Raw genomic sequence first — 23,629 nt, 5'->3', positions numbered from 1 at the left:
AATTTTCCACAGTTTGTTGTGATCCACACAGTCAAAGGCTTTGATGTGGTCAATAAAGAGAAGTAGATGTTTTTCTGGAACTCTCTTGCTTCTTCGGATGTGAGAGCTGGACTATAAAGAAAGCTGAGCACCGAAGAATTGATGCTTTTGAACTGTCGTGTTAGAGAGGACTCCTGAGAATCCCTTGGAGTGCAAGGAGATCCAACCAGTCCATCCTAAAGGAGATCAGTCCTGACTATTCATTGGAAGGACTGATGCTGAAGCTGAAACTCCAGTACTTTGGCCACCTGATGCAAAGAACTGACTCATTAGAAAAGACCCTAATGCTTGGAAAGATTGTAGGCTGGAGGAGGAGGAGATGACAGAGGATGAGATGGTTGGATGGCATCACAGACTTGATGGACATGAGCTTGAGTAAACTCCAGGAGTTGTTGATGAGCAGGGAAGCCTGGTGTGCTGCAGTCCATGGGGTCGCAAAGAGTCAGAAGCGACTGAGGGACTGAAATGAAATGAACTGGATGTATTACAAAGAGTGTACAATGAGGCTCAAGGTGTACTGGGAGTTGAATCTTCTGCCATATTGGGCCCGATTGTTTCGATCAGTTTTTGTTGGATCCTCAATGGCTGTGTCATTCTTTGAATGGTTGTGCACTTCCCTCTTCCCTCCTGTCTCACCTTTATCAAAGACAAAGAAATGGAAAATGAATTGCATAAGTAAAGCAATTAGTCTTCCTTTTTTTATTTTTAGGACAATCTTACTTGTAACTTGTTGGCTCCATTTTCAGACCATTTGTACCAATATTTGGTTCGGTAAATATAGCTTTCACAAGCGTGTCACTTCTGTGCATGAGTAAAGCTGTCGCACATATTAAAACATCTAGTCTCTCTTAAAAAAAAAATAAAAATAAAAAAAAAATAAAACATCTAGTCTCTCTTAAGTTATAGTAGATTTATCCCCCTGAAGGGAATAGAAAAGAGAATAGTCTATAATGAATTCTTCAGTTAAATTGCATCAGTGTTTAATGAACATATAAGTTTTGCTGCACCACTTAAGCCTTTCATCAACAGTTCACGAAGGAGTATTTCACAGACTATTCCCAAAATACAGTCATTATACAGGATATTTTCAAGAAAAATGAATAATATTTTAAGTAAACATGTGAGATAATTTTCATGACATGGGTAATTGAGGGGGAAAGTAAGAGATACTTTGGTTATATCTTCTGTTACCAGTTATACTTTCTGTTACCCAAAAATTGGCGTTTGCCTCTTGATGGATGTCAAAAGATGCAGCCAAACCAAAGCGCAGGAAGATTTATTATTTCTTGCAGCAAGTAAGGAGAACATCGAGGATCTTTCCCAAAGCAGTGTCTACTCAACAGCAAGAATTGAGGAATTTTAAACCTAAAGGCACATGCATATTGTGAAGGGTTTAAGCAGAGGAGAATTTCAGCATAGACTCGGGAGCAAAGGTCAGCAGAATCCAAGCTTTAGTTGATTGAGATCAGGAGGGTCAGTATCTTCATTCCATCCTTTACCTGGGTGGGAGCCTTTGAGTTCCTGCAGAACTCAAAGGTATGTTATTGTGTGCATTTCTTGAGGGAGGACTAGAACACTGTCTTTTCACTGCACTACTGTTTGACAGACGATTCTGTGGTCCCTTGAGATCGTGGATTACTGAAACCTGTTCAAGGGCAAGCGTTGGGCTCAGATCACAAAGTAGCCGAGGCTACAGTGGTTCCTCTTATGTCAAGAAAGCCATTCATTCCTGGTTGTCCTTCTCTGGGGACCCCCTAACCTATCTGCTTTACATTTCTATCTGTGGGAGAAGAATCACATCTCCCTCCCACACTTCCCCTAATACCACTGACTGCAGCAAAATCCCAAGTCATGTCCATCATTGATCAGACTCTTAAGGGCAGTTGTCAGATTCTTCTAAGACTTGATGTATGATGTGAAGCTTGATAACCACGTATAATCATGATTGCTGTGTCTGATGATCTCTGTGGCTTTAGCTTTATTTTTCTTTATTTAAGTGATTCTTACTTGCCTGAAACCTTCTACTGATGAGCTTGACAGTAAAAGCCCAAGTAAAAGCTAAGTGCCATTTGTCTCTTAAGTGATAACATCATCTTGGCCAAAATTGAAAAGAGGATCAACTGTTTTTCAGTGAAAACATGTATTTTTAGAAGGGGTCTGTGTGTGTGTGTGTATTTGTATTTTGTTTCAAATAAGCTTTAATTTACTGGAGGGAGGGCCCCGATCCAGGAGAATACGAAGCAGAATGAGAAGAGTTTCTGCAAATGGTCTAAAAGCGATCGGCAGGCTAGGACATCCAGAAGAAAATGGCAGAGCTCAGGATGACCGTCAGCAAGGAGACCCCATGTTATTAGTGTGTGCCAAGCATTCCTCTGGCGTCTGACGATTTGGAAGGAGGGAGACTTCAGCATCCACCATTCATTCAGTTCATTTTCACTGCTGTCTGGAGAATATGCTGTGTTCCAGACACTGTGCTGGTTAATAAGGTGTCCCTGACCTCAAGGTGCTCCCAGTGGAGACAGAAGACAGAGGCCTTCTATACAGTGTGGTATAGGTGCTCATGAGAAATGCATCTGAGATCATGCTTATCAGACCCCTGTTGGTAACAGGTCCACCCAGATGGGTCATTAAATCAGAGTCTAGCAGCCGTAGGAAGGCAGGCTTTCTGAGATGTGGCTGACTCAGAGACATTGTTCAGAGAGCTCTAGGCAATGATGATGTTCTTATCTTTAGATTAAGTTGTATCATTGCTGAGAATAAATTTTGCTCAGAAAATTTTGTTCTCAGAAGTCAGGAGAGCCTGGTATTTGTAAACAGGCCTCTTGTAAACAGGCGTCTCAAATGCAAGTATGTAGATTTTAAAGTTGCATCTTAAATGCAAGTAGGTCGATTGCTAGTGTGAATTCGTCTGGAATGGTGATATGACCCTTTCCCAAACCAAGGGGAGGGGTAGCAAAAGTTGGACTGTTTTTTCAAATCTGGCCACGCTTTACCCAGCACTGATAAGGTCACCTGCATCTCTGCCCGCTGTTGAGGTACCAGGGGCAACAAAAGTATGCCGCCTGCCCCTGCCTTATATGGCCTGTGCCAGCAGTAAGTTTCTGTATACTTGGTCTATTAACTATGGCATTAATCCAATTCACGTGTGTGTGGATGTATGCGGTCTCTTTCTCCTAACTTTTACTACATCTGAAATGATACAGTGCTGTAATTTAAATACTTTCAAGGTCAGTGTTGGCAAGGAGGGAGTAGTTAAGTGGGAGGTAGGACAGGGCTCAGGGTGTACCTTTACCAATGGAGTGACAAGCCTCAAAGGATGAATAGGCCTGCAGCAGGTGCAAGACACAAGGCCCAGTGCCATAAAATTGTGTCTGTGTTAGGGGTTGAATTGTATACCCCCCCCAAAATTCATATGTTAAAGTCCTAACCCCCAGTACTTCAGAAAATATGGTGTTGTCACAGAGGTAATCAAGTTAAGATGACTCGGTGGTAAAGTGGTAAAGAATTCTCTGCCAATGCAGGAGACTCGAGTTTGATCCCCGAGTCAGGAAGATCCACTGGAGAAGGAAATAGTAACCCACTCCAGTATTCTTGCCTGGGAAATACCATGAACAGAGGACCCTGACAAACTATAGTCCACAGCGTCCCAAAAGAGTTGGATACGACTTAGCGACTAAAACAGTCAAGTTAAAAGTGCCATGATTAGGGTGAACCTAACCAGTGTGACCGATGTCCTCATATTAAGGGGAAATTTGAACACAGAAACCCAGATGGAGAGAAGACAGAAGCCTAAGACAATGGCCGTCTATACGCCAAGAAGGCAGGGCTGCAACAGCTCCTTCCTCACAGCCTCAGAAGGCGCCAGCCCTGCCCACACCTTGATCTCGGGCTTCTGGCCTCCAAAACTACGAGGCAATAAGTTTCTGTTATTTAAGCCACACAGTATGTGGCACTCTATTGCAGCAGCGCTAGACTAAACCAGTGTGTTCAGAAAAGGAGACATCTTGTTTTCCCTAAGAATTGTAATGTCTTGGGGGAAGAAAGGCAAAAGCGCCCATCTGCAGAAACCCACAGAAATCTCCTCTCCCCCATCATTCATTTGGACCCGCATCTCGGAGTCCAGGCCACCTGGACACTCCCCTAGTATCTCACGTTCTTCAGGATTTTTCATAATCCCTTGTGTTTTTGGCTTCTCCTCTACCGAAGCCAGCTGCGTCTCCCTGCTACTGATGGGGAGTCGTTACAAGCCTCGTGTTAGCTGTTTCCCATTTGCCTCATTATATTCTCCCCTGTGACTTATTAACATGGCCTGTGTGTGTCAGAAGTTGGTGTTCTTCTTCATCAAGAACATCCCGTGGGATAATATGTAGTCCCAGCCACTGTGTCTGATGGCTTCTATCACATCCTTTATTCTTCCTGACAGTTCCAAATTTAACCTTGACACTTACTTCTGAGAAAGACGTTAAAAAAGAGAAAAATAGTATTGTTGAGATTGACAGGAATCGCATGACTGCTGCTGGTCCACAGTATGGGCCATCGTCTCTGGGTCTGTTCCCAAGGGCCTGGGTGGGTGTGGCACCTGCTAGGTCACTGGCCAGATCCTTGGAGGGCAGGGCTGGCCCCAGCCTGCAGCGGAGCATCGCTAGATCTGAGTCACAAGTCCACTATAGGGTCCACAGCTGGCACCAAGGTCTGCATGCAGGCCAGCCTCTGGGGGCACAGATGAGCGTGTCTCCCTCCTGGTCCCTAGATAGGCAGGGCTGCTCTTGGACCACTACTGAGAGGAACTGCATTCAAGGTACAAGGCTGCTTCAGGATCCAAAGTTGGACTTTGAAGTTTAGTGGGCCTGCCTCTGGAAACACAGATGGGCTTATTTCTTGTTGAGTCTCCAGGGTAGCTATAATTATTCATAGGCCATTGCTGAGAGGTATTGGATCCAAGTTACAGGGCTACTGTATCATTCACAGTTGCACTGAGGTTGGTGGGCCTGCTCCCAGTACACAAGCGTGCCTCTTGGCAGGTCCCTGGGCAATAGGACTGCTCTCAGACCAAGGCTTGGAGGAGAACCGCACCTGCATCATGAGCTGCTCTAGGGTCCACAGCTAAGGCCAAGGTCAGCAAGGTTATTTGGGGCACAGGTGGGCTTGACCCCTCCTGGGTCCCTAGGCAGATAGTGCTGGTGGCAGGACCAATGCCAAACAGGATTGTGGCTGAGTCTACAAGGGCACGGAGCTATTTCCAGGTCCTGTTGCCGGGACCAAGGTCGGCAAGCCTGCCAACAGCTTTCTCATATCGGTCCGAGGTTTTACAAGTTCCCACCTAGACCCCAAAGCTCCCACAAAGACATTTGTCCATGGATGGCTGCCAAAGTATTGTTACTGTGGGGGTATGTGAACAGCAGACCTCTCGTTCTACCATCTCACTTACATCACCTACAAGATGGTGAGTCTTCTCCTTCAGCCTATAGATATATAATCATGCCTTAAAGTAACTACTTCTAATGTTATTTTTAAAGTCATCATTAGTATGCTTTTTTCTCAGTGTCCTTTGCATTGTGCATATCCTCAGGAATAATGACTAAGTCTGTTAAATTTTTGCCTCCTTTTAAAATTTTCTCTGTCACATGACCTCTCCAAGCCTCTGAACCAGCACTGATAGCTAGTGTTTCTTCTCTAAACAGTATTCTATTGTTCAAATAAACAACAAAAAGTTGAGCATATTTCAAAAACATATTGCACTAAACATATTGTTTAAAAATTGAACATATTTCTCCTTTCTGTAGTGATGAACTGAGTCACTCAGCTAATTCTTTCAACGTTTCACCGTCCAGGGCAAGGTACATGGCCAAGCCTGAAATCCATGATGTAAGGAACCATACATTCCCAAAAGGAAGAGCATCAGATTATTTTGAGCAGAAGTAAAATCTAGTGATTCTGAACTATTAGTGCCCCTAATGACTTGGAAAAATCAACAAATATTCTCTCAGGATGATAATCTCACCTTGGAGCTCAAATAATTCTACAAAAAATGTCCAGCAAAGATAATTAGGTACATAAGGAGACAAGACATCATGAGTGGTAGCCAGAAGACATAATAGACAATAGAAACAAACTATCAGAAACAAACTGTAAAAGATCTCTTTACTGTGTTTAAGGAGATAAAAGCCAAGCTTAGATTTCAGCAGGGCACTATTATAACCTACGAACAGTGAAATAAATTTGAAAATGAACCACACAGAAATTCTAGAGTTGAGAAATATAGAAATACCAAAATACAGAAAAACCCAAATTAATAAATTGGTGCATGGTTTTAACAGATTAGACACAGTGGTAGAGTGAATTATCAAAATGAAAGACAAATTAGAAGAAAGTAATCAAAATGCATCATGGAAAAGCAAAAGGATAGAAAATATGAACAGAATGGTAAGTTACAGAGGACATAATTAAACTCCCAGAAAAAAATGATAGAGAAGAAAGTAGAGTTGATATTTGCAAAGATAATTTTATCTGAAGTGTTATCAGAGCTTAAGAAAAATACCACACAATTCAAGAAGCCTGAATATATGTTTTTAAAATCCTTACCTAGACACATTATAGTTAAACTGTAAAAAACTTTAAAAGCAGCTGGAGAAAGAAAGCAGAGTTCTTTTAAAGTATGATTAACTGACAGTAAACTTCTCAACAGGAACATGGAAGCCACAAGAAGGTACAGTGATATCTTAAATGTACTAAAAGAAAGTAACTGCCCACCAGGGGAGAAAAGATATCTTTCTGAATTGAAGGTGAAATAAAAGACGTTTTTAAATCAATAAAGACTGAGTTCACTGCCAGCAGATTCATGCTAAAAAGAATTTCTAAATAGAAAACAAATTTATGGTTACCGGGGGGCAAGAAGAGGATAAATTAGGAGTATGGGATTCAGAGATGCACATTACTGTATATAAGTAGATATCTGTCATTCAGTCACTAAGTTGTGTCTGTCTACGACCCCATGGACAGCAGTACACCAGGCTTCCCTGTCCGTCACCCTTTCCCGAAGCTTGCTGAAACTCATGTCCATTGAGCTGATGATCCCATCCAACCATCTCTTCTTCTGTCACTCCCTCTCCTTATTGTGATACAGATGTAGCAATGAGAATTTACTGTATAGCACAGAGAACTATATTTAATATCTTGCAATAACCTATAATGGAAAAGAATCTAAAAAACTGTGTGTGTGTGTGTGTATATAACTGAATTACTTTGCTGAACACCTGAAACTAACATAATATTCTAAGTCAACTATGTTTTTTTTTAAAAGAAAAGAATTTCTAAAAGGTGTTCTTAAAAATGTAAGAGATAGAAATCAAAGAATGTAAGAATTATATGGATAAAGCTAAATGAATGCTGACTAGATCACAATAATGTCTTATATATAAATGTATACAAATATTTACATATATCTTGTTATGAAACATTACCCAAAAAAAGTGTATAATTCAGGAAAAGTGATTGGTTTTAAGATGTTCTAAACTCTGTACAGGTTTCCCTGGTTGCTCAGTGGTAGAGAGTCCACCTGCCAATGCAAGAGATACAAGTTCAATCCCTAGGTCCGGAAGATCTTCTGGAGAAGGAAATGGCAACCCACTCCAGTATTCTCGCCTAGGAAATCCCATGGAGAGGAGCCTAGCAGGCTACAGTACATTATCTGGGAAAAGGATTAAGTTATATCAATTTACAAAGATTCTGATAAGCAAAGGTGGAGTACAGCCTAATTGTGGAAGATAAATTGAAAAGTTCCCAGAATATAGCATAAAATAGTATGCTACTTATGAGATGGGAAAATATTTCTTAAATAGGGCACAAAAAACCCTGATTTCAAAGGAAAGGATTGGTAAATTGATTACATTAAAACTAAAGACTGTTCATCTAAATTACTATAGAGAGAGTAAAAAGTCACAGTATAGAGTAGGAAAAGATATTTGCAACACGTATAGCTAACAGAAAATCCATATACATATTACAGATCAGTATAAGAAAGGCTCATCACCCAGTATAAGATTGAGCAAGAGATTTAAACAAACTGTGTCCACGAAACAGAATCTAAATTGCCTTAAACATGTGATGATGTGGTCAATCTCAACCGTCAGAGAAATGCATGTTAAAACCACAATGTGATACGGTTACACACCCAGTGTAATGATTTATTTGGTTTTTGTTTTTTCTTTTGGCCATGCCACAAGGCATGTAGGATCCTAGTTCCCCAACCAGGGACAAACCCATGCACCCAGCCATGGAAGTGCAGAATCTTAACCACTGAACTGCCAGGGAAGTTCCATCAACACAATGGTTTAATTTATTAAAACTGACAGTACCAGTTGTTGAGGATGTGGAGTAATAGGAATTCTCCTCCTGTTGGTGGGAATACAAATGAGAATAACAACTTTGGAAAACAGTCTGGAATACCCAATAACCAGCAAGTCTACTCAAGTATGTGTGGCCCAACAAAAATGTGTTCATAGCAATATTATTCATAGTGGCCCCAAACCAGAAATAAGTCATCTATCAACAGTAAAAGGGATGAATTATAATGTATTCTTACATTGAGTATTCAGCAGTGAAATAGTATACTCATAAGAAATGACTAAATCTTACTATATGAAGTTGAGCAAAAGAAGCAAGACAAAAATCCTACATACTATAGTACTTAGTAGCTACCTTTGGGGAGGAGAAAAGCATGGGATTGGGAGAAGCACAGGGTACTCATAATGTACTAGATTTCTTTATCTGAGTGGTAGTCCCATGAATGTGTTCAGTGGGTGATAATTCATAAAGCCATATTTATTATTTATGCATTTTTCTGTGTGTAATTTCACTTCAGTTAAACTGAAAGTTCTTTAAAATAAAATGCAGCTGAGAGAGTACCCAGTGATACATGAGATTTACAGGAACTCATATATGAATGATGTCCTCCTTAGGATAATTTTGAAGAAAGCTTCTCGTTATATCTTTGATATGAGGTATTGTTTACCTGTCTCTCTCCGCTGTTATTGTTCATTCGTTGTGTCCAACTCTTTGAGACCCCATGAACTGCAGCACACCAGGCTTCCCTGTCCTTCACCATCTCCCCAAGCTTGCTCAGACTCACGTCCATTGAGTTGGTGATGACATCCAACCATCTCATCCTGTCGCCCCCTTCTCCCGTTGCCCTCAATCTTGCCCAGCATCAGGGTCGTCTTCAATAAGTCAGCTCTTTGCATCAGGTGGCCAAAGTATTGGAGTTTTAGCATCAGCCCTTTCAATGAATAATCAGGGTTGATTTCCTTTAGGATGGACTGGCTTGATCTCCTTGCTGTCCCCCCAGTGGACTCTGAGCTTTGGACGGGAGGGCCTATGTCCCATTTCTGACTGACAGTGGTTTCTCACTGAGTGTGGGATTCATGAAATTAGGTACTCACTGGAGAGATGCGCTCCTATTCCCAGGTTAAGAAAACGACTGAGGCCACCCTGCAGACAATACAGGATATGGTCACGATCGAGGACTACGACGTTTCTGAATGCTTCCAGCACAGCCGCTCCACAGAGTCTGTGAAGTCCACGGTCTCTGAAACCTATCTGAGCAAGCCCAGCATCGCCAAGAGGAGGGCCAACCAGCAGGAGACGGAGCAGTTCTACTTCATGGTACGCCCGCTGCTCCCCCCGCCTCCTGGGGCTCAGTCTGGGGTCCCCCAGCTCTGCTTTTGGAATTGCATCGGAGTCATCTAGGGTTCTCTATTAAGACCAGAGTTCCCAATTCAGCCATTCTGGGATACAGTTTAGGAGATGGTGCAGACAAAGTTAGAGGGCTGCTCTAAAACAGAACTTTAAAATGATCTCGTGAACATACACGTCACCATGAGAGCTTGTTAAAATGCAGGTTCTGATCTCAGCAGTCGTGGCGTGGGGGGCACTGAGAGGTCACACCTCTGATAGGCTGATGCTGCTAGTCTGCATCAGAACCACACTTTGCATAGCAAGATTCTAGGATCTAGAAGGTAAGAATGGCTGGATTTTTAGATATCCTGTGGGAAGTTCCTTGACATTAGATAGTTTCTTTTAAAGTTAAAAATGTATCTTTCCTTTTGCAGAAACTCAGAGAATATTTGGAAGGTAGTAATCTCATCACAAAACTCCAAGCCAAGCATGACTTGTTGCAGAGGACGCTGGGAGAAGGTCAGTTATCTGACATAGTTGGGGAGATGACCTGGATTGTATCTTGTGTCGTGTATGTGTTCCATGAAGAATATGAACTGTGAATTTGTGCTGGAAGAAGCAGAGAACAGCATATGTTTAGATTTGGCTTTATCTGTGTAAGAATCAGATGTTCCCTGGAACTATATCCTTTTATCCTTTTTTCTTTTGGAGGCTGTGCCATACTTCTCAGGTGGCTCAGTGGTTCCACCTGGCAAGCGGGAGACGTGGATTCAGTCCCTGGGTCGGGAAGATCCCCTGGAGAAGGAAATGGCAACCCACTCCAGTATTCTTGCCTGGAAAATCCCATGGACAGAAGAGCCTGGCGGGCTAGAGTCCATGTGGTCGCAGAAGACTCAGACATGACTGAGTGACTAAACAACTTATGGGATTTAGTTCCCCAAGCAGGGACGGAACCCAGGCTCCCATCCATAAGGGGGGCAGAGTGCTAACCACTGGACCACCAGGGAATTCTCCGAAATTATTTTCCTTATAAACTGTATGGTAACCTGGAGGCAGAACAGTGAAATCTAGGGAGGGCTGAAAAACCAAAACAGCTGCAAAGAAGGGTCTTCAGAGCCCCAGTGCTTCCAAGCGTACAGAAGCATAAGGAACTGCGCCTCTTCCCACCTGCTGACAGCCTCTGCCGCAGTCACTTCTTCCTTTCCTCGGCGTACGTCCCCACCCTTCCAGTCCTACCCCTTTTGTTTAAATGGGCTGGTATTTGTTGTCCCATCTACTGCCTTTTTGGACTCTAGAAACCAGTTAAAACAGTTTGGGTGCATCCCCCCCAAACCCCCCACCCCCGCCCCAGTAAGATTGGTCTTAGTTGAGAAATAGTTTAATTCTATTACTATATGTAGTAAAAACAAAACCAATAATAGCAACCACTTATAGAAAGCCCCCTGTGTGCCAGGCATTGTTCTGAGCTGTGTATTTAACTGAGCACTACTAATTTCCCCGTTTTTCACAGATGGGAAAACTGAGGAGAAAGGATTACAAGCAAAGGGGATAGTGTAGATGTTTTTCTCTTTTCATCTTTGTGAAATTTAGAAAGGGGAAGAAAAAACCACCAGGTCCCTGGCCTAAGTACCTCAGTACCAGTCTGTAACACATTTGATTCTTATTTTTCACACTAGAGCTTGCTGGAAGTTATAAAAAGTGAAAGACAATACAGGTGGGAGAGGGAAATCAGGGAGTGAGTTGTATGAACAACTCAGGCTGAAAAGAGTTGACCTAAACTCTTGCCTCCTACAGTTTTAGAACTTTCCTGTCCAGAAAACAAGGTGTTTCCATCACCTTACCTCCTAGTCTCCCCCAGAGGACCCATTATCCTCAGGGAATGTCCACATGTGGAAAGGTCGTCATAACCTGAAATTGCAGTTAGAATGCCAGACTCTAAGATAAAGCACCAATTTTACTTAGAAAAAAAATAATAATAACAAAGTACTAAAAAGTGTCTTAAAAAATTATTGTTGCTAAGTTGTGTCTGACTCTGCAACCCGTTGGACTGCAGCAAGCCAGGCTTCCCTGTCCTTCCAATATCTCCCAGAGTTTGCCCAAACTCATGTCCACTGAGTCAGTGATGCCATCCAACCATCTCATCCTCTCTCATCCCCTTCTCCTCCTGCCCTCAATCTTTCCCAGCACCAGGGGCTTTTCCAGTGAATCAGCTCTTCACATCAGGTGACCAAAAAATCAAGAAACTAAATTGTGTAAACATTCATTAGATTGTGAATCAAAAATCAAAAGTTATAAAAGATGCTTTATTGATAATTGGGGAAATTTAAATATAGACTATATTACATTATTGAATGAATTTTTCATTTTCCTAGATATGATAAATTTATGAAGGAAAATATCCTTATTATTAAGAAATGCTTGCTAACTGTCCTAATTCAGCAACTTACTTTCAGATGGTTCAGGAAAAAAGACATATGTAAGAATGAGGAAGAGAGAAGGAAATAAAGTCATTATTGTGAAATGTTATCAGTTGGGAATCTATGTGAAGGTAGAAGGATGTTCTCTGTACCGGTCTTACAGTTCTTCTGTAACAGAAGTTTGAACCTTAAAAAAGAAAAAGCCCTTTTTTTCCTTTGAATAATTGTCTTACCTCAGCTATTATGTCTTTTTCTTATTTTTCTCCTCATAATATGTGAAGTCTTTTTCTTTTTTTCCATTTTTCACAAATGCCTTGTGTTTCGGTGATGCCCCCAAGGTCATCGCCAGTCCCAAAGCCTAAATTATCTTAAGTGCAGCTGAATACTTACAGGACTAGAGACACCACTTAAGAAATTGTGAGTTGGAGGGAAAGAATTAATGGGTGAATTCATTCTTGGCACTGCAGGCAGACATGTGTTAATACTCTGATCACATTCTGAAACCTTTATGGTACTCATTCTACATAGATTCCCTCCTGTCTCCTGGAGAGGAAGCCCCACTGGTTGATATGATTTTATATGCCATTATTGGCTAGGGCTATATTTTAGCCAGATTCTATCTTTAGCTGCTGAACTGTATAAAACTATATCATACCTGGTGAACTCTCTGCCAGAACTTCTCCTCTTGTGATTTCTTTCAGTGGTTTCCAGTGTCCTAGTGACACAAGCTGTGTTCAGGTATTCCAGATGTCCACTGAATCGGACTTTTTCTGCACCAGAAACTGGGTTGTTCTCATCCGGGGCCAGCAGACGCTGGCTGCAGACCTCTCTGCCCCCAGCCCTGCTCGCGTGCAGACTTGGCGGCGCACAGCTGTGGGCACAGCCTGGGCTTGATGCTGGCAGCTTTGCCCAGCAGGAGACCGAGCGTGGACGACATGCCCCGTCTTTTAGCTCTTGTGAGCCCTTCAGCCTTCCACGCAAGCCCTGTTCACATTAATAGGTTTACACCAAGGGAGACCAGGAAAGTTCCTGGCGCCTGTCCCACAGTGAGATTATCCTATGGCGAGCACTTAAGAAGGTCCCCAACTCTGGGGTTGGCTAACTCAGGTTACCAGGTCAGAATTAAACAGTGCGTTTGGGGACAGTCTTGACTTCTTATATAGAAACCACATCTCTGAGTTACACTAGGCTCATTGCTGCAAAAGCTGCCTTCGTAGTAAAACAAACAGAGCCTAACTCGGGGATTTAGCAGTTGATCGTCCGCAGCTGAAACTGTAACTGCGGACATGTGGTTGGCCTGTCTCCTGCTCGCTTTTGGCAGGCTACCAATGGCCCAGTAAGTCCTTTGATTTACAACACTGCAGAGCAACCAGATTGGGCTCTTAAAGTGGCACTGTCAAAATTCAGAAGTCCAAATCTTTGAAAACAACTGAAATAGAAAAAAAACACACGATGAGTTAAGGTCAAAGGCGTCATCGTCATCTTCTTCATCCTTCAGCAACACCGTTATATCATTTTGTGATGTCTTTGTTTTTAAATAGGAGAAGTTAAATCGAGCATGGAAAATGAGCTACATGCCTGTAAAACCGAGGCAGGGAAATTTTGTTCCTTTTTAGTAATGAGCCTTGGTGTTCACATGGCTTCTTTGAGCATTTGGAGCTTCACGCAGCATTTGGAGTTAAAGGGTTGTAAAAATCAGTGTAATTTTTGCTAAACATAGATAATCTAACTCTGAAAACTGAGTTCCATGTTATATTGGTTTTAGCTCAGGACATAAGGTTTCTGACAAAGGAATTAAATAGAGTATCATCACTCACTCCTTTGTCTTTGAGTACAAACATACTTTTGAAAGAAAAGCTGATTGTGAATAATTTTTTTTTTTTTTTTTAGAAAAGTACTGCAGTAGTTGGTATTTTTAAGAAAGATAAAGGGCTGGAAAGTAACGGCACAAGTCCTTATCAATCATTTATTAGGGACAAAATCCAGTATGCCTCCCTTCAGTGTGAGCTGCATGCGTTTTAAATATTTTATCTAGTTTGGGGACTCAGATTGCCACCAAATTATATTTTGGTTTTCACTTTTACTCTATGGACGTAAAATACATCTGGGCTTGAAAAATAATTCACTTCCTAATTCTCAAGTAAAATTTTAAAAGTAGTCAAAGTAGCTGTTTGTACCAAGAGTAAGATAATCCTGGGTCATTTTTTTTTTCCTCCATATGGCTTGTATTGGGGTAGAAGAAGGAGTTGTCTGTTGTTTTTAATAATTAAGTAGCCTTCCAATGAAAGTGATTGAAATCTAATCCTCAGACCGCTGGAAGCTTTCACATTTCTCTGGGAAGCAGATTTCTTCTAAGCTTGTGTGTTATTGATCTGTTAATGATGATACTGATTAAAAAATAAAACCTCATTCATCAGTTAGGACACACTGAAGACTATTAGCAGAAAAAAACAATGAATGTGGTGGTGGTACTTACACTGTGAATGATGCTTCTCACAAAGCTTGCTCTTGATTCATTAATCAAAATGTATCTTTTATAGGTTTTTAATTTTTTATCAAATACTATTAACCATGGATGGATGGAGCAAAATGATTTTAAGCCATTTTATATACGATCATTTTCTAAATCTAGAGACTGTTCAGTAAATTTCAACATTGTAAAGCATTGAGTTTCTAAGGAATTATCATTAGCATCTTTTTGAATCACTTGGAAGTTATTAACCTCTGTGGTTCTCTTTAATTTGATAGGTATTAAAGTTGTTTTAAAACTTATTTAATTTATTAAATCTTCAGTATTTTGTATTTGGCTTTATCCGTATGAGGCAGACCGATATCTCTACCTGTCTTCTAGGGTTTTTCTGAGTATTTGCTGGGGAGAAAAAGATTTACATTTCACAATATATTTGGGAGCTTGGGTCTAGAATTAAAACAAACCTGGACTTTAGTGCCAGACCCACCACATACTGACCAAGCGACCTCGGACGAGTCACTTAGTCTTCTGTAGGCTCAGTCTAGCAACGTTATAGTTCCTACTTCATAAAGTTGTAAAAATGGTGTTACTCTACAGAAAGTGCTTAGAACAGTGTCGATAAATGCTAGATATCACTGCTGTTTTTATTGTTGTTACTAATACATGTATTTTATGTCATACTTTTTTGTTGTAATAAAGTATGCAAGATGACAATACAGTAGAAGTCAGCTATTTCCTCCGCCTTCAATCCTTTGTTCATTCTACTGACTCACTCTGGGTGATCTCAGCTCGCTCTCATGGCCCCAACACAGTCTAAAGAGTAACAACTCTTAAATCTTAACCTCCAGCCCTGTCTTCTCTCTGAGCATTAACCCTGTACAGCCACCCTCCTGCTGAAGGCCGTCCCCTAGGACATCACGCTCAGCTCACCGTCTGCTCTCTCCACTTTCCCATAGACCTTTTCTCCCATCCATTTAGGAATAACTATTATAAATTCTTCTGGACTTCTGTGTCTATCTTTTATTTTTAAAGTAGCAGAAAGCCAGCAAAAGGAAGGAACTTATAGTTAAATGATAGGTAGAACTGGGTAGTGGAGGAAAAAATCAGATTCATCTCCTTTTCCCGCTCCCCAACCCCAAATCTTGGCCAGGGATAGAGTCTACCAAGATTTACAGTAGCCTGCATCTGTGTTGAGAAAGTTTTGCTCTGATATGAACTGGTGCCTCCTATTTAGTAAATAGACATTAACCAAATACTTTAGGTTACTTGTTATTCAAAAGCAGATGATAGGGTAAAAGATTCTATTGCAGCCTGGGAGTATTCATTCACAGTTCCCAGCAAGCCAGCGCTCTCTACCATTGTTGTATTGGTCTTGCCCTACAAGCCTGAATCACTGCATTGTGATCTGATGGGCTGGTATCACCTGTTGGCGCTGCAACATGACGCTTCTCTGCCAACTGTGTTTTCAAGCATTTTCAGGGCTGGATCATCATTTTGCAAACAGACCAGTTGAATGGTTCAACTCTCCCACACCCCTTCCCACTACTCCACCCTAAACATAAGAAAGAACAGACAGCCACCATAGATATATTCAGACTTGAAATTAGCTCAAATTGTTGAGTGAAGTCGCTCAGTCGTGTCCGACTCTTTGCATCCCCGTGGACTGTAGCCCACCAGGCTCCTCCGTTCTTGGGATTCTCCAGGCAAGAATACTGGAGTGGGTTGCCGTTTCCTTCTCCAGATTGTTAGAGCACCACAAAAAGAGAGCTGCTTAAAACAAACCAAGAAGCCTGAATGTATAAGAACCTTGTGTTTTAAATGACAGGGAATTCTGTGAAAGGCCTTTAGCTTACTAGTTGATATAATGTAACATCATTTAATGTCCTTGTACTTTAATATCTGCAAATGTCATTTCTGATTGTAAAGTACAACTTCTCTGCCTGATTTCATATTCTCAAAAGAACACCAACTTAAAAGAAATTGAGTTCTCCTAATCCTGCGTGACCCCCGTCTTCTCTCTCACAGTTATCAGTTAAGACAGAGGGAACAACTAACATTGAAATCTTGGTTGTGTTTTATTTGTATTTCATCTTTGAGCTTACAGTTAAGATCAGGCAACTATTTCTTGTTTAAAAAATAATAATAAAAAATAAAGCTCCCTGCCTCAAATTGTTAAGTGAAACATTTCTTTAATCTATGGAATTTATAAAGTTTTATGTATAGGTTTCATGAAATACTTACTTTGAATTTTTTGTCTATCTTTATATGCTGTCTTCATGCTGTCCACCGTAAAATGTGTGAGTTATTATAAACTCAGCATCATAAATCAAGGGACAGATGATATAAAAGATTACCAAATGCATTCCACTGATTCCATTCAGTTGACTTATTTTTTTTTTTTCTGCAGGTCATAGAGCTGAATATATGACTACAAGGTAGGAAAATATTTTAACATATTCATTGTGTCTCACTCTCTTCTCTCTGTTAACCAGCAACCAATTAAATGTTGCAAGAATGAACATATTTTGTTAATGAACTTGGAAGATAGTTTGGGCTTGACAAGACAGTAACAGGAAGTGTTTGGGGTTCTCACGAAACCAGATTTGCCCTGGCAGATCTGAGGATTTCCCACTGGAATTGTAAACCTCTTTAATGAGCAGCCTCAGTTAAAAAAAAAAAAAAAAAAGGATAGAAATTGAATGGGTTTGATTTATCCAATCCAAAGCACTTTAAGTTTCTAAAAAGAGTCTGATAAGACTTTTGGTAATTTAATTAACAAGCAATATTATGTGCGTATGTACAGTGTCTGGCTAGTTACTTCTTGCTCCTGTATGTCATAAAAACTAGAGCTATGTTGAATATTCTTAGATTTTAGCTCAGTCCCTGTTTGGTTTGCTTTAAAATTTTAACTTTTAATGCCTAGTACAGTATTGTGCTTCCTTTTGTTCTTCCCTTTTTCCCCCCTTTTATAAATTCTTGGAAGGATTTTGAAGCCACTGCTGAGAAGGAAAAGCCTTTTTGGAAGCAGGTTCTGATTTGGGTTCGGGAAAGTTTATGGCAACTTTTCTTTTTCTCTGCCAACATTTTGTGCCAGAGCCAGAAATTATTCTAATTGATACAACAAGATATTGCACTTTTAAAGTTGAGCTCTCGTTGAGGTAGGAGGCACTTAGAGCACTGGTCTGTCTATTGCAGTAATGGTCAAGTTGATTTTCAGATTCTGTGATGTTCTTGCTAGGTCGTTTATTCAAAAGGAAACCCCTTTTCTATCTTGGTGAACCAACTAGAAAGATATAGCTACTGACTTACCTAAACTGGTTTTAGGTAAAATACTGGTTTTTCTTCCCTATGTCAGTAACAAAGAGGCATATTACTCCTGCATAGTTATATATCACTTGTGTCACGGTTAATGTCTCCTTTATAGTGTCAACTCTTTTACCTGTTTATAAATTATAATTCATATAAGGCACCCTTTTAAAAGATTTTTTTAAAGGCACGAGTACAAATATGTAAATTCTCAATGACCACTATTAATATAATTGCCCAGCAGACTGGAAGATCCCCTGGGGAAGGAAATGGCAACCCACTCCAGTATTCTTGCCTGGAGAATCCCATGGACGGAGGAGCCTGGCAGGCTACAGTCCATGGGGTTGCAAGAGTTGGACACAACTTAGCGACTCAACCACCACAGCAGACTTAATGTTCGCATCCTTCTAACTAGTACTTCCTCTCATCCACATGGGCATTCTACATGGAAAGCCAGATTATCCAGAAATTGTGTAGCAGGTACAGGCCCAGAACGAGTCATACCGTTCGAATGTTGAATGAATGTAGAATCTGGCGTTGCCCTGGCGTGTACACAATAGAGCCAGAACCCTCAGTACGCCAGTCTGCCTGCCAAGCCAACTCTGCCGTGGGAAGTACCTTGATGAACTCTCAGATGGCTTATTCGAACCTCAGGTTCCTGTCCCAGCTTTAGTATTTTCACCTTTGCTTCATACTCTAGATTCATCAGGAGAGGCACTTTTCAGACTTTAGGTAGAAGACTCAAGACATTCCTCTGTTAGCCTCAGCCAGAAGGTACTCTGCATCTCTCAGCGATGCAGAAATAATTATCCAGGGCTTTGCCACCAGCTGCAATATTTGCTTGTCCCGCAAATAAGTAACCAAACAGAATGAACTTATGTTCCTATTCCCTTAGCTTCATCAACTGCTCCAGATAGCACCAAATGTGAAGTTCTATTGGACCTTGTCATAATAGCCACATTTTTCTAGTTTCTGTATTTGATGCTTTGTCTTCCTGGGGCCTTGCTCATCCTGGAGGGACTGTCCCTCTAACGGTTAGTCAGTTCCTAGAGATAGTAAAGAGCTTTCTTACAAAGTGTGCCTTTTGTATATAAAGCAACCAGAGCTCATACCCTCAACCACTCCCTTTTTCAAGCCTTTATACATAGGGCCGCTATTTACCTTCTCCAGCCACCCGAAGGCCGGTTGCCAGACAACTAGGGGCAGCTCCCATGCCCCAGAGCCCACCGAAAGTATTCAAGGACTTGTCATGCAGTCACTCAGTTGTGTCCGGCTGTTTGTGACCCCCATGGACTACAACACATCAGGCTTCCCTGGCCTTCACTGTTTTATGGAATTTGCTCAAACTCATATCCATTGAATCGATGATGCCATCCAGCCATCTCATCCTCTGTCCCCCCCTTTCCTCCTGCCCTCAGTCTTTCCCAGTGCCAGGGTCTTTTCCAGTGAGTTGGCTCTTCGCATCAAGTGGCCAAAGTATTGGAGCTTGAGCTTCAGCATCAGTCCTTCCAGTGAATATTCATGGTTGATTTCCTTTAGGATGGACTGGTTTGATCTCCTTGCATTCAAGGACTAGCCAATCCTAAGCCTGCTCACCCTGCCTTGCCTGTTCCTTCCCATGGGAACCACAGCAGAGGCTCACATTTTCCCTCACTGTTTCTTCCTCCTGACTGATATTTCCCCGTGTTCCCCTCACCATGCAGTAGCGTGCCCCCACCTCTTGGGAACTGTGAGTAAGAAACAATCTTTCCAATGACAGTTGTCTTCCGATCTGTTGGCCTTACCATATTGAATAAAAATAAGCTATGCATTTTAAAATACTTCTAAAATAAGGAAAAGAGTGGATGAAGTCAAGCACATGTGGTTAAATTCCTTGGTGGGCAGTTGTTTTGTTTATTTATACCCACCAGATCCTTTTTTCAGTGAATGGCACAGAATTCAGTGTATAAATGAAGTTTCAGAAATTTCAGCAATGGTAGGTATTCACTTTCTGCTTGGTGGAATTTTCCATATTTGCTTCTAGACACTTGCAAAGGCTCCTTTCAGCCTCTCAAGCACTATGGAGCTTCAGGCATTGCTTGCTGTACACCCCATCAGTTATTTGAGCCCACCTGTTGGACAGTCTTAAAATTTGGCTACGGAAGGCAGTATCAGCAAGTTTGTTCCCCTGGGTGTCACAATTGCGGTAGTGATATCTTGGGAAGGTAGCCAGGCTTCCACATAAACTCTTGGACCTTTGTTTTTAAACTGGTCTTTTTGAACTTTAATGAACTGAAAAGGAAGTTCTTCCTAGAGAGTTTGCAGCTTAATAAGGGGCTTTACCTGATTTCCAAGTGTGGTATGTACCCTCATGAAAGTGAAAGTGTTAGTTACTCAATTGTGTCTGACTCTTTGCAATCCCATGGACTGTAGCCTACCAGTCTCCTCTGTCCGTGGAATTCTCCAGGCAGAAATACTGGAGTGGGTTGCCATTCCCTTCTCCAGGGGATCTTCTTAACGCAGGCATCGAAACCAGGTCTCCTGCATTGCAGGCATATTCTTTACCGTCTGAGCCCCCAGGGAAGCCCATGTAACCTCATATCTGCCTTCTAAGTAAGAAGGAGTTCAAATCGGAATGTCCAGAGAAAGGTCTTCAGTCTCTTCTTCCATGTATTCCTGGAGAGAGAGTTGTCGAAGTTGAGGCATTTGATCCTGGTTCTCCTCGTTCTAAAGGAAGAGGACAGAAGTTTCCCTCTTTCCAGTTACAAAGCAGGATGATGCATGGTTTCTAAGTATCGTCCTTGGTACCCTGGATGTGCCTATGCCAGAGAGACTGACTTGTCCATCAAAGCAAGTAGACGGGATGGAGAGAGTTCAGAAGAGAATAAACAGGTGCATCATAATTCTCTCCAGATAGTTAGGTGGTGAACTAGTTTGTTTTAAAGAAACAATAATTCATGTGAGCCTGGACCCACTGCCCCCAGAAGTAGCTTTGAAAAAACTCTCTTTTTCACTTGTGACCCATTAATAGCTTCTTTTACATAAAATAAAATCCCATTAACTACCTGAGGGATATCAAATAGATGTAATGTTATTTGCCTTGAAGAATTACATTGTAAATAAAAATATTACATTTAATTTCTCATATTGGGATCTTTCAGAGTCTTCGTTTTTATGACATATTGTGTCTTGTGTGACTTACAAATCGAATAACACAGATGTTGGTTTATAATGCTTGGCCAAAGAGCTTGCAGTTTCATTTGGTGATGCTTACCATTTTTAAAACAAACAAATGTCGGTTACTAGAAAAGAATACTGTGACTAAATAGCTGGTATGGGTTTTGATGCATAAGTCAAAGTAAATAAATGGGAAAGGGAAAGGACTGTTCTCCTCCGTGGGTGGGAATGGGGGTGGGGAAGGAACAGAAGAATTCCTGTGTCTTGTAATTTTGATGTGACCTATGGGTGTTTCATTTGCTGTTTGATTTCTGCCATGCTCAGTAATTATATTCCCTCCCTTAGGCCTCCAAATGTTCCCCCTAAGCCCCAGAAACACAGGAAGTCCAGACCCCGCTCACAGTATAATGCTAAGTTGTTTAATGGGGATTTGGAAACATTCATCAAGGTACTGGCACCAGCCATCTGGGTGGCTGATCTCCACGCTTCTTACTATAATGGTCTCAGCCTCTCATAAAAGGAGGCAGGTCATTATGTCCAAGTCTGTCCTGGGGCTCTTTGCTTTCCCAGAAAATCAATATAATATTTCCTGAAGTCAGAGAGGAAAGACTGTTTGGTTTGAGTGCCTTCAGAAGAGGGAATAAATGTGGGTATTATTATACTGGCAAAACAGAAAGCCCTCTTCTTTAAAAAAAAAAAAATAATAATAATAATAATTTGTACAGAAAGGAAAAGAGTTACCTGGTAAAATGTTTTAGTTCTACTCATGCAAATGAGATGGCACAAAATATATCTTGAAAGTCCATTGTTAGGCTAGCTTGAAGCACAGCAAGTTTTGATTTCCCATGACTTGAGGAATTCATTATATTGGACAAATTGGAAGGCCCTGTGGTCTGTATCTGGATCTCTGCTGTGTTTACTCTGTCTTCTTTTTCACCCTGCATTTCTGATAACGCTTCTAGCCGAGGACGAAGGAATTCACACGCGAGACATCAGGTACTGTGCTCGAGGGAAGTCGCGGGCACAGCCTCTTTCACTCTTGATGCCATCTTCAAATCACAGTCATGCTTGGCTTTAATTGGATTTTTTAAGGTCTTTAAAAGAAAAGTGTTTGCAGTTGGAAATTAGACCGGTTTATAAATAGGTTTTACTTAGAAAAGAATTATAAAAATCAAACACTGATTTTAAGGGGAGTTAGTCCTCTAGTAAAACTGGATAAATGCCTAGGTTTTACATTATGTATTTGGCAAATATACCAAATTTTGTATATATTTGATAAGAGAGTCAATATTAAATACCAAGTGCACATTTAATACTGGATATTGGACCCTCACGTAAATTACACAAAATAGAAAAGAACGATACAGGATTCAATGTTTCCGAAGACTAAATTTATATAGGAAACTACATCATTGGTAACCTCCCTTAATAATATGTTCCGGTGTCTTACGTTCTTTAAAGACAGATCTTTTATTGAATATGTACACTAATGATTACAAAATATATGTTTGTGTGCATGTATATGGATGGATAGACACATACAAACGTACATACATGAAGAAATTTAAAGCCTCTCGCAACCTTAAAAATGAATCCTAACCCTGGAACTGAGTGAAAGCCCCTGGACAACCTAAAGAGCAATCACGAGTCTGTTGCTATTAGCCTTAAACCCAGAAGAGCCTTATTGGCTCTAATCTAATATAAAATTATTGTCAAATTTGATTATCTGGCTTCCCAGCCCAGGGCTTACAAACAGGGGCAAATTAGATGGAGAGAGGGGAACAATCGCATGAAAGCGCTGAGATGTGCAGCTGATGGCCTCGCAGAGAGAGAGAACGCAGAACAGCTAAGAGGTAGATGTGTGATCCCGTTGTATTTGATAACACAGTGTCAGAATGACCGCTTAAGATCACAGAAAGGCACGTATTATGCTTTTGAAAGACTTTTCATTGAGAATAGTTAAAGGAAACCAAATTTAGGCATGAAAGGAGGGGCAAACCACTCAGCATGGAAAATTAACTTCTGTAAGCTCCTCTTCGTTCCAGATGGAGTGTTAAAGAATCTTTGGTCCTACCCGTGAAACAGCAGGTATGGTGATCTCTGCACTTTTGGAAAGTGCTCAGTCAGTTGAGATCCCCCCAATATCACTGTAACACAGCAAGGGAAAAGTTATGTTTCCTCTATTTCCCATGGGGAAACTGAGACACACGGGGATTTGTTTGAATGGTCAGTGGAGTGTAGCCCGTTGCTTCACTTCCTGGAAAATACTTTCTACCAAAGCATCTGGCGTCTGTGAAATTCAATTAAAACATGCACATTCATTATTTCTTGACTCCAAAATTCATTATATGAAATGAAATACTAATGATAGCTGAAGGATTAGCAATTACCTGAGTAAAGATGAAAATGTTTTTAAAATAATATGAAAACCTAAGACATTTCTATTTAGAACTTTCTTAGTGCAAACATTTTTCTTTTAATAACCTTTTATTCTTGGTTTCCCTTTTTGTTTTAATACTAAGTTCAGCCAAGTTGCCAACTAATAGTCTCGTTTCATCGTTTACATTTA

General features: G+C 41.0%; 1 protein-coding gene across 2 annotated transcripts in view; it reads left to right on the top strand.

Annotated features, from left to right (window-relative positions):
- SRGAP1 (SLIT-ROBO Rho GTPase activating protein 1) overlaps positions 1–23,629 on the top strand; it is a 295,272-nt gene that overhangs the window by 232,314 nt on the left and 39,329 nt on the right. Inside the window, exons 9-12 of one of the 2 annotated variants that reach the window (XM_065934719.1) lie at positions 9,502–9,699; positions 10,146–10,230; positions 17,006–17,033; positions 22,023–22,056. In XM_065934719.1, coding sequence (XP_065790791.1) covers positions 9,502–9,699; positions 10,146–10,230; positions 17,006–17,033; positions 22,023–22,056 — 345 coding nt within the window. Of the gene's footprint in view, positions 1–9,501; positions 9,700–10,145; positions 10,231–17,005; positions 17,034–21,405; positions 21,509–22,022; positions 22,057–23,629 lie in introns of both variants that reach the window. The other variant, XM_065934718.1, reaches the window with a different exon arrangement.

The sequence above is a fragment of the Muntiacus reevesi genome, chromosome 4 (genome assembly GCF_963930625.1).
Source record: "Muntiacus reevesi chromosome 4, mMunRee1.1, whole genome shotgun sequence".
Taxonomy (NCBI): domain Eukaryota; kingdom Metazoa; phylum Chordata; class Mammalia; order Artiodactyla; family Cervidae; genus Muntiacus; species Muntiacus reevesi.
This window is presented reverse-complemented; position numbering and strand designations above follow the sequence as displayed.